Source organism: Lactuca virosa, chromosome 1, assembly GCF_052849685.1.
Source record: "Lactuca virosa cultivar CGN04683 chromosome 1, Lactuca_virosa_CGN04683_v6, whole genome shotgun sequence".
Taxonomy (NCBI): domain Eukaryota; kingdom Viridiplantae; phylum Streptophyta; class Magnoliopsida; order Asterales; family Asteraceae; genus Lactuca; species Lactuca virosa.
The window spans coordinates 40,216,217-40,227,493 of NC_136426.1; the positions used below are offsets into that span (position 1 = coordinate 40,216,217).

The 11,277-nt window shown below is 36.3% G+C and overlaps 1 protein-coding gene across 1 annotated transcript; it reads right to left on the bottom strand.

The window, feature by feature from the left end:
* Positions 1-3,394: 3,394 nt before the first annotated feature.
* On the bottom strand, positions 3,395-6,963 carry LOC145109181 (polyadenylate-binding protein 2-like). Its single transcript, XM_079046329.1, has 8 exons — positions 6,369-6,963; positions 5,717-5,835; positions 4,975-5,631; positions 4,804-4,881; positions 4,622-4,711; positions 4,239-4,547; positions 3,911-4,141; positions 3,395-3,832 (listed from the first exon to the last, which is right to left on the bottom strand). Exons 1-8 carry the CDS (start codon positions 6,697-6,699, stop codon positions 3,566-3,568), a joined length of 2,082 nt encoding a protein of 693 aa, XP_078902455.1. The 5' UTR covers positions 6,700-6,963; the 3' UTR covers positions 3,395-3,565.
* Between the last annotated feature and the right edge of the window lie 4,314 nt (positions 6,964-11,277).

Here is an 11,277-nt window from a genome sequence, read left to right on the forward strand (position 1 = left end):
CTACAACCCTTCTAACACCCAACTAAGTCCTTTTGACCCTCAACATATATGGGACTCAAAGCCTTGGACTCGTCGAGTCCCAAGAACGGACTCGTCGAGTCGATGGCATCCAGACCCTAAATCCTTGAATTCTGATGTACAACACTTGACCAAAAGGTAGATCTAAGCTCCTTCAATCGTTCTAGCACGTAAAGTTACAAACTTTACGTGCATGCATGGGACTTTGAACTCAAAAGGACATAAAATGAGCTCTTATGATGCATGGGACCTTTCTTGGGTGCAAAAGCAACCCAAATCTGCCTTGTGGCTCTTCCCAAGTGCTAGGTCCGAAGTCTTGACCCCCAACCATGTTTGCAATCATGGTTGGTTACCAAAATGGCTTATAAAAGCCCTAAATCTTCCCAAAAAGGGATCTATCAAATGAAAGAGCAAGATACAGACTTTATATCTTTCAAAGACTGCAAATGATGAACCAAATTCGAATCCTTCAGTCTCCTCTTGATCCTTCTATGCTCTTCCTTCTTCCTTGTGAGCAAAACCACCAAAAATCACTCAAAAGCTTTAAATCTTGCACCAAAACACTTAGGGTTTGCTATAGAGGGCTTCTGGGAGCATAAAGGGGCGATGGAGGCTGTATAAGGTTGTTTAAATAGGGTGCAAACCCTCAGATTAGAGTTTTGTCCATACAGAGCCTACTCGTCGAGTCCGGGACCCGACTCGACGAGTCCATCACTTAAATCCCGCGTCTCATCCCGCTTCTACTCGGCGAGTTGGTCCTTCAACTCGCCGAGTCCAAGGTCAAAAATGCAAAATACTTAAATAAAATACATACCAGGAACCAGGTGCTACAACCTATATTGTGACAAGGACACTTTATACATTTATATCTTCATTTTCCAATTTTACCCTCATTACTTACTAAACCTTCGCCCCCACATTTTTTTCTGCTCGTCTCATCTTGAACAAAGAAATGAGTTAATCATTCAAATGAGTACCAATTTACGCATGGTGATGATAATTTGTGACGATGCATTTTTTTTTGTTCAATTGTTTTCATATATAAAGATTGTTTGTTTAAATACTTAAAATTAGAATTAGGAAGAATAAAATTTATACTTTTGACAATCAAACTTAATTTACATTTTATTTAAAATTATATTTATAACCATTATTAAATTATTAGTCATTAAAAAACATAAATTGTATACATGAGGGTATAGTGGTAATTTATTCATATTCAAACTTTTTATTAATTTTAGGGAAAAAAACACTTTAACTATTTCTAAATAGACATCATTATCTATTCAACCACCATATTCATTCATGACTTAACATGGAAAAAAAATAAAGAAATGCGAAACTCATATTCTTATTGGTTTGTGTCACATGACATTTTTTTATTAGTTACTTCCTACTTAGATGAAATATATTAAAATACATAGTAAGGTTATGTCTCAATGGTTAAAAAACAAAATATATTAAAATTTAAGTTTTTTTCAATAAATAAAGACCAAAATATATTTTATTATTGTTATTTAATATTTTATAATGGTTAAAAGTTGGATTATGTTGAATTGTTTGATAAACTTGGTAAAAATTAGTTTATATGTATTGTTTATATAAAAGGAAATTGTTTTTTTAACATAAAATAAAAAGTTCTTGAAAATTAAAAATAAATAAATAAATAAATAAAAATAAAATAAAATAAAACTGTTAGTAGCTTTTTTAAAGATTCTTTGATTAGCATTTTCATTAATTGTGATGGGTGTTATAGTTTTCAACCAATTCTTAATAAACAACTTATACAAACAATATATAAATAATCAAATTGAAAATACTTTGTTATTGTAAAAATATAATAAGTTATTTCATAGAAATGAGTAAAAAAAATCCAAAAAAAACTTTGTTATGTTTTTTCTTGTTAACTAATTGTGTTTTTATGATGTATATAAAGAATCTTAAATGAACCTTTAATGATATGACATATGTATATTGGACTCATACACATACACCGCCCCAGCCTAACACCTCGTGGAAATGCATGGAGGGCTCAACGTAATGCAACACGCCCTTCTCTTTTTCTTCCTCTATTCTCCTCTGCTTTTCTTCCTTCTTGGCCTCACGACGGCATGGTTCATGGATGAACATCATCCCCTCTAGGAGTTGTAGAGAGAAAAAGAAACATGGATGGTGATGTGGCAACATGGTAGGTGGATACCATATCAAGAAAAGAAGCATGGATGGTGATGTGGCAGAATGGTAGGTGGGTACCATATCAAGCAGCCTAATCAATATATATATATATATATATATATATATATATATATATATATATATATATATATATATATATATATATGTTTTGATATGTTGGAGACGGTAGTGTTGAGATTGTCGGTGGGTTTAGTGTAGATGCCATCTCCTGATATCACAGGACAAAAATGAAAAGTAGATCGTTAGTCGACGTCTGGGAGGGATTCCCAGGACGAAGCTCCGACGATCTAGTTAGTGTTTGTTCTTAGAGAAGAGAAAAAATATTCACTGGAAAGAGAGTCCTCCATTCTTTACGAGGAAGAATGATCCTTTTATATATGGTTCTAGAGGCATGTGGACCTCAATTGATTCTGTTGGACATTCCTTCGTGGGACGTGACGTGGCGGACTCCTATTGGAAGATCCTTCGTCACGTCCTTTTTGCATCCTCTCCTCATTGGCTAGAGGAAGATCTTTCAGTTATTACGGAGATCGTGACTATCGTCTGACGAGTACGTGGGACGCTCTGAATGGTCCCACGCTCGCCGGGATGTTATCCCTTGGTGAGGAGGTTATAGCGTTGCTCTGCACCATAACTGTCACGCCTATGTCTTTCGCCTTGGCGAAGGCCCAGCCTTAGCTTCGGACTTGGTCCGACTGAGTTCGGCTTAGGCCAAGCTCATGACTAGTTTTGACTTCTCTTTTTGATGTTCCCCCTAAGGGATACGTTAACAATATAGTTCCAATAAAGTCTCAAAAAGGGTAGCTGTTGTCCAAGTCCAAGGTATGTATGTCAAGACGTCCCATCCTTAGATCACCAAAATTTACATGTAACAAAGATTGATCACTTAATTTAAGTCAAAGTTATGTTTATTTACTGTTAAGTTAAATTGTTTCTGTCCAATTTACTTCTAGTTTATAATCTAAAGCACATAATTCATTGTTAATAAATTGGTATGCATCATCCTTGAATATCCCCCATCAACTGGGACAAAAAAAAAGTCATTATTTGGGCCTTGGGGAAGTGAAGAAAAGTGCTCCAAGAATCTCAAATTAGGACCAAAATAGCAAGAGAAAACGTTTTAGCTACATTCTAAGACCAAAAATGCAATATACTCTTAAAATATAATGAAAAAAAAAACTGAGCAAAGCAGTTGAGCTGGGATTTTTTAAACAAAAACAGTACCATAATCCATAAGAACCAAGGCAGGCATCCTCCTCTACTAGTCTAAATAATGTTTTTTCAAGCAACCAATCTATAGAAAAGAAAAAAAGATTAAATTAAATAAATTAAAAAAAGCCTCATCGTCTACTCAAGAAACAAGATTCTCATTGAGAGAGAGTGAAGCAAGCTGAGCAGCAGGAGGAGGAGCGTTGGTGTTGTTGTTAGCAGCTTGATGCTGCTGCTGGACATTCCTGAGAACCTCCATAGCCTCAGCAACCTTAGCCTTCAAAGCACCTGGCGACTCCAACAAATGCAACACCTCTGTCTGATCCATCTCCAGCAGCATCCCTGTCACCTTGGCAGCATGCTCATGCTCCAACTGGTCCACCAACGGATACAAACTCTCCCCCAACATCTGTAGTAGCAAACAAAAACCATCAATCATCAAAATCAAAACAAACACCAATCAATCCACTTTCTCATATTTACTAACCGTTCTTTGCTGCTCAGGTGGTGCATTCGCAAGAGCAGAAGCCAACGCTGTAATAGGCACTGGCGGCTGCTGCTGTATGCCGCCAGTAGCAGCACCATCTACTCCTCCGCCTCCACGTGGAAGTATGCCGCCCATGTCGTAAGGCACCGGAAGCATCCCTCCTCCCATGTTCCCATCTCCCATGTTCCTACCCGGGTAACGATACATCCGTCCACCCCCTCTTGGAACCATCTGAACAAAAAAATTAAAAATAAAAACATAATATTTATGAGTAATATATATATATATATATATATATATATATATATATATATATAATGAAACATACCTGCTGTTGCATCATTGGGACAGGCTGCTGATTTTGTTGCACAGGACCTGCTCCACGTCTCCCACCCATGCGTTGACCCTGTTGCACCACCGGAACAAAGAAGTTTGGCATGGGACCCCCGCCCGGCCTCATTCCGGGCACCAGCTGCTGCTGGTAACCGAATCCAGCTTGGGGAGGAATTATAGCAGGTGGGGCCTCCCCGTAAAATAGCTGCTGCCCCATTCCCGGTCCACCTGGAGGATACATTGGCATCCGTGGCGCCATCATTGATGGTGCCATTGCAACTGGCCTCATTTGTGAGAATTGAGCCTAAAAATCAACAAATTACAAATATTTTAAAAACCAATTAACAAATCAAAATTATTTCCTGATAAATCATTTACCTGAAGCCTTGCCCTTCTTTCTTCCTTACGTTGAGCAAGTGCAACATAAAGTGGTTTGCTAACAATCATTTTCCCATTCATCTCACTAAGCTGTAAATATAAAACAATGAAAAACCTCGTTAATTTTTGTTTAAAACATTTAAAAAAAAATATAGTCAACAATATTTATTAAAAAATCTTACAGCTCGAGAAGCCTCTTCAGTAGACGAAAAGGCAACAAAACCAGAACCTCTACTGATTCCGCTAGGATCACGCATAACCTAGCAACACAAAACCAAAAAAGGTCATTTTTTATGATTTTCCCAAAATACCCTTTAATTAATTAACTAATTAATGAAGTTACGGAAGCTGACCTTGCAGGAAGTGATAGTACCATACTCAGCGAAAATCTCCTTAAGCTTATCATCATCAATAGTGTCATCAAGATTCTTGACATATAAATTAACACCTTGAAACTTATCAACAGCTTCTTTAGCAGTCTGTTCAAATCGGCTCTTTAGTTCCATTTCTCTTTCGGATTTCTTCTGAGCCTTTCCAACATACCACTCCTTATCATCAAATTTCTTCCCATTTAAAGCCTCGACAGCATTAGCAGCATCATCTGCATTCTCAAAGTTGACAAATCCAAAACACTTTGATTTCCCATCTCCATCTCTCATAACAACAGCACTTGTTATTGTTCCATATTCACCAAATGTCTGTTTCAGATCATCATCAGTTGTGGATTCAGAAAGATTCTTCACGTACACATTATTGAACTTTGTCCTGCTTAAAGAAGAGTCACGTTCTTGCTTACGAAGAAAATGACCAACATAGACTTGTTTGTCATTCATCAGCATGCCATTTAGCTTATCAATTGCAGTTTGAGCAGCTTCTTCAGTGTCAAATTGCACAAAGCCATAGCCTTTTGATTGGCCTGTGCCATCAACTGCAATCTTGCAAGAAAGAATGTTACCAAAGCTTGAAAAGGTGTCGTGAAGGGCTTTGTTGTCAATGGACTTGTCCAAGTTCTGTATACACAAAAAATAGGTAAATACATGTATGTATAATATATATAGTAAGAGAGCATAAAGGAAGTGTAATCAATATACAAACCTTAATAAATATATTTGCAGTTCCACTTTTACGAATACTTGGGTCTCTATGTGAATACATGATGCGAATCGCCTTTCCATTTACAGCTGTGAAATTCAGTACATCAATAGCCCTTGCAGCTGAAACAGATTGACATAAAACGTAAATAACTAAGTACACAATCATGAACTACAAAAATGGTATGAAAATGCCCAAGATTGGGAATCAAGGTGAATTCACAGCAAAACCGTTCGAAAATATACAGAAAAGGAAACACCGATGTAAACAACTTACATAATTGAGCTCCACTTGAAAAATAAACAATGCACTAACAACTTTACAAGTTATAATTAACAAAAAGGGATTCACGTATGTTCATCATTCATATTTCATACATTTAGGGTATAGATTGTGTCAATCGTGAATGAAGGTAGCTGGTTTCCCATATGATATGTTGTTATAGTGAAATATCGCAATTGTATATCAAGTGAAAGGAATTCAATTCCATAATTGTATATCATGCGAAGGGAATTCAATTCTATAAATTCGTAATGCACAGAGAACAGATCTTTCAATGAATACAGAAAACTACATTGATCAATAAAAATACAAACCAAATGTAAAAATCTCAACAGAGAAAATTGGAAATTTACAAATGCAGGTAGAGACTGACCATCAGGAGGGTTGCTGTAGTTCACGTAACCATAACCAAGGGATCGCCGAGTGGACAAATCCCTACAAACCCTAACAGAGACAACCTGCCCAACTTGGTTAAACAGATCGTACAGCTGCGAATCAGTAACATTGAATTCAAGGTCCCCAACGTAAAGCGACGTCGTGACAAACGACTGATTAGCGCCGGCTGCCGCTACCGCCACCGCAGCGCCAGCAACAGCCGCAGCAGCAGCTACACCGCTAGCATTGGGCGTCGTCGTCGTTGTTGCCGCAGACGCCACACCATTCGGTCCAGATACCGTAAGAGGCTGTACCTGAATCTGCGCCATTTTTTCTCTTTCTTTGTCTTAATTAATAATTAATTTAAGCGAATCAAACCCTAACAACTCCACCACCCTCTCAATTCAAAACTTTTAAAGATTTTTTTCCGAAAAATTACCAAAAAGGGATAAAACCGCCGGAGAGCCGATAACGGAGATACTCGACGACGACGTTGAATAGATAAATCTAGAGATCAAAATGCGTAAGAGAGCGAACGAGCGATTGTTTCTTTTTTTGGGAGGGCAGACAGCCTGCACTGCACCGGCCGGTGAGTATTCTACAGCTTTATATACGTAAGAGAAAACCCTAGTTTTAGAGTGCGGGGTTGGGATGATCTGAGCCGTTGATTTTAGACATGTATGATGTGATCGTGAAAGTGCGGACCAAGCATTTACCGTTAGATTTAGAGGCTTGACGTGTACGATTGAGATGTCTCGTCATGTGATGGTGCCGTGATCTAGTGTTTCGCGCCACAAAGTTACCGTATACGATTATATGACTATGTGGGCTTGGACAGTTTCCTCATTCCTGGGGTCAGTTTGGTAGGCCACCTTGATTATAATATTGGGCTGTTTATCCCAATAATATACTTTATATTTTATTATTTTATAGAACGGATAATGAATTGAAAGGGTAACGAACTTTCGACTTTGTTCACATTTAGTCACTAAATTTTTTTTCGTTATCTATTTGCCACTGAACTATTGAAATTGTTCACATTTTACCCTTATGACCGGCTGTTACCGGTCATAAGTGTAAAATGTGAACAGTATCAATAGTTTAGTGGCAAATAGATAACGAAAAAAAGTTTAGTGACTAAATGTGAACAAAGTTGAAAGTTCGTTACCCTATAAAAAGTTCAATGACTAAATGTGAACAAACTTCCTCTTGTATTATGTTTTAGCAAATTATTTATTTTTGTTAAATTGTAGCAGCATTTGTTGATGAAGAAATCTATGAAATAAAAAAAAACAAAACCCCGAAAAATATATTAAAAAAAACGAAAAACCGAAACCGAAATAAAAAACCAATGGTTTGGTATTTTCCAAAATAAAAAATCACAATTTTCCAATCTGATTTTGGTTTTACAAAAATTCAACTTTCGGATTTCCATATCTAAATCCCTCCCCCTTTTTATAATCGAAAAATGATTATAAAACCAAAAAGGGAATGAGAAAGCGCTCAATTCAGAATTTTCTATCCAAAACTCCCCTTTATGACATGAGAGATAGAGAGAGAGAGCGACTTGTAAACACCTCTATATAAGGTGGGTTCATACCACATGTAAAGGTGTGCTTGAGAGATGTGACATTGAGAGTGTTAGTGTGTGTTAATTATGTAGATTTAGATCTACATCCTTTTTTGTAAACACCTTTTGTAATCGAATGCATCTCTTAAACACCCAAATCACCGTGTTCTTTGTGTGTTCTTTAATTCCGCAAGCCAAACCAATGGTCATAATTCACATCAGTGAGAATGGTTCATTTTTTTGTAAAACCAAAATCAGATTGGAAAATTGTGATTTTTTATTTTGGAAAATATCAAACCATTGATTTTTTATTTCGGTTTCGGTTTTTCGTTTTTTTTAATATATTTTTCGGGGTTTTGTTTTTTTTATTTCATAGATTTCTTCATCAACAAATGTTGCTACAATTTAACAAAAATAAATAATTTGCTAAAACATAATACAAGAGGAAGTTTGTTCACATTTAGTCATTGAACTTTTTAGAGGGAAACGAACTTTCGATTTTGTTCACATTTAGTCACTAAACTTTTTTTCGTTATCTATTTGCCACTAAACTATTGAAATTGTTCACATTTTACCCTTATGAACGGTAACAGCCGGTCATAAGGGTAAAATGTGAACAGTTTCAATAGTTCAGTGGCAAATAGATAACGAAAAAAAGTTTAGTGACTAAATGTGAACAAAGTCGAAAGTTCGTTACCCTTTCAAGTCATTATCCCTTTATAGAATGCTATAACTTCACGTTTTCTAGTAGTTAAACAATTTATATAATAACACCTTTATAATATAAAGTTGTTTAAGGTAAGATTATTTATTTATTTTACATATCTAAAGCAATCAATTTTGAATTGTAAGATCTATGTCATATTAATTTATTTATGACTATTTTAATGTTTTTTCTTTCCACGTATATTGGTATACATAATTGGGTACCGACTTATGAACAATGTCAGTATCCAACCGTGTTGTTCTTGGTTTGGCCTAGGCTGATTTTTTTGCCTTCTTTTTTGTTCAATTATTTCTTATGTATTTTTGTTGTGCGCTGATGAATAGAGGATTTTAGCCGGATTCCTTTCTACTCATTCAGTCCTTGATTTTTCGTTAGGAATGCGGGAGGAGCAATGATGGATTCGGAAGGAACAGTGGTGGGAATCTGAGAACGGTTTAATAGAATTAAGAGGCTTTTAGTCGGATTCCTTTATGCTTATTCAATCCTTAATTTTCCGTTAGGGATGCGAGAGGAGCAGCAATGAATTCTCTTCTTCCCGAAATATCGTCACCAATTTCATAGATCATCTTCATCATAGAACCCTATACACGCACCACTGGATAGCCCGATTGACGTCGTCGCCGCCTTCAGAAATAGAACACCATTGTCGAGAATTGTAACGTCTTGAATAACAATAAGTTGAAAATGGTTTTGTTTAACAAAAAAGTCGATGTTAACCCAAATATTATGTAGAATATGCTCATCTATTCTATATGCATTTATTTTGATTTTCATTAAGGTATTATTTTTGTATTTGCATCTTAGGAAAATTCCCAATCTCCGATATCCATTTTCTCATCATAGTTGTTATGATTTTCATCTTCCATTTATTTTGAATTTTGAAGGTCTAAACCTAACTCAATACCTTCACATGTTTTCTGTGGTTTACTCTAAACTTTGGTTTGCTCTACTCCTTTTTGTGTACTTATGTTTAAATTCCATCTCTCATTAATTATGCATTTATTTTGATTTTCATTAAGGTATTATTTTTGTATTTGCATCTTAGGAAAATTCTCAATCTCCGATATCCATTTTCTCATCATATTTGTTATGATTTTCATCTTCCATTTATTTTGAATTTTGAAGGTCCAAACCTAACTCAATACCTTCACATGTTTTATGTGGTTTACTCTAAACTTTGGTTTGCTCTACTCCTTTTTGTGTACTTATGTTTAAATTTCATCTCTCAATAATTATTCAAAACCACAAACTTTACATGTTTAACATTCATGCCCCTGAAGATGTACCTGCAGGAATTTGAGAGAAAAAGGTACGAGACATAAGATAAAGAAGGATATTATAGGTTAAGAGCACATGGGTTTCCATTTCCTATGTGTTGTTGTGTGGTCACAAGAACAAAGAAAGCAATGGGGGGTGTTGTTGTGTTTGGGAGATGTCGCAGGTGGCTATTTTTGCAGCTATGCAACAACGATTGTGACAGTGTCCGGTTTATTAGGAAAACAAAAATAGTTACATACATCATCGTCCTTTAAATTTGATGAAATTGAAGAGGTAAAAATTTCTAATTCTCTATAAATGGGTGACTAATGTAATTATGACTCTTTTATGAATTAAATACATGATATTTTGGGGTTGTAAAGGTTGAAATTGTAGTTATTATGGCTAAAATAACCTACGCATAAAGGGTATGATTTTTATTGTTTTGCTCTGTAACATCCTGTTTTAGGTTAATTCATATTCGAGACCGTGACCCGAATATATGTTACCAAGAGGCTTCAGATCTTGGGGAAGAAAGGGTTAGACCCCTTTGAGTGTGGTAATGTAGCTTGGATGATCTAAGAGTTCGGTTTGTGTTTTTGGGGACCAAGGGTATATCGGTGAAGTGGCAGTTCGGGCCTTTTATGGAATTAGATTTTTGTTCGAAAAGTTTAATGGCAAATGGAAGTTGATAGAAAGGTAGAGCTCTCCGAGACCTTTCCGTGGATATAAAGAACGTTGAAAACGGAGTTGAAACGAAGAAGTTATGGTTGTTAAAAGTTGGAGTGGTTCGAGTGAGTGATCGTTGACTTGTTGACCGAGCTCATTTAAGGCTCACGACGTGAGCATGAAGAGCTCACGACGTGAGAGGCACCTGATGCCCCAAAACCCTTATTTTCGGGTATTTAAAGGTATGAGATGATTAGGGTTGCTCCTCCTCAGCCTTATTCACTTCCAAGACCTCTGGAAACCCTAATCTCAGCCCCCATTGAAGTTCTTGGTCATTCTTGGTGTTATTTAAGAGCTTTTGGGAGAAGAAGATCATTGTGGTGCATTTGTTAGCATCTTGGCTTCATCATCAGCTAGTTGTGGAGCTTTTGGACCTCTGTAAGTCCTCAAGCTCATGCCTTTCCTTTTCTTGCTTACTGGATCTAAGTTTTCATGCATTTTATGGCTTGTAATGTTGGTTAGCATGCATGGGAACCATAAAGTTGGCAACTTTATGGATCATGGTGGTATCTTAAGTCTTATAAGTCTAAGATCTGGATTTTGGTCATGGTTTTGGACTCCAAGCTTGAGTCTTGGTCCTTTTTCTTCCATTTTGACCTAAGTTGGTGTTTGAGTCATGTATTG

Excerpts from the sequence above, each read along its gene's own strand:
- LOC145109181 (XM_079046329.1), bottom strand. The coding sequence starts at position 6,699 with ATGGCGCAGATTCAGGTACAGCCTCTTACGGTATCTGGACCGAATGGT. Across the intron at positions 5,836-6,368 it reads CTACAGCAACCCTCCTGATG|CTGCAAGGGCTATTGATGTA; the intron begins GTCAGTCTCTAC and ends AATCTGTTTCAG. Across the intron at positions 5,632-5,716 it reads CTGCAAATATATTTATTAAG|AACTTGGACAAGTCCATTGA; the intron begins GTTTGTATATTG and ends TTGTGTATACAG.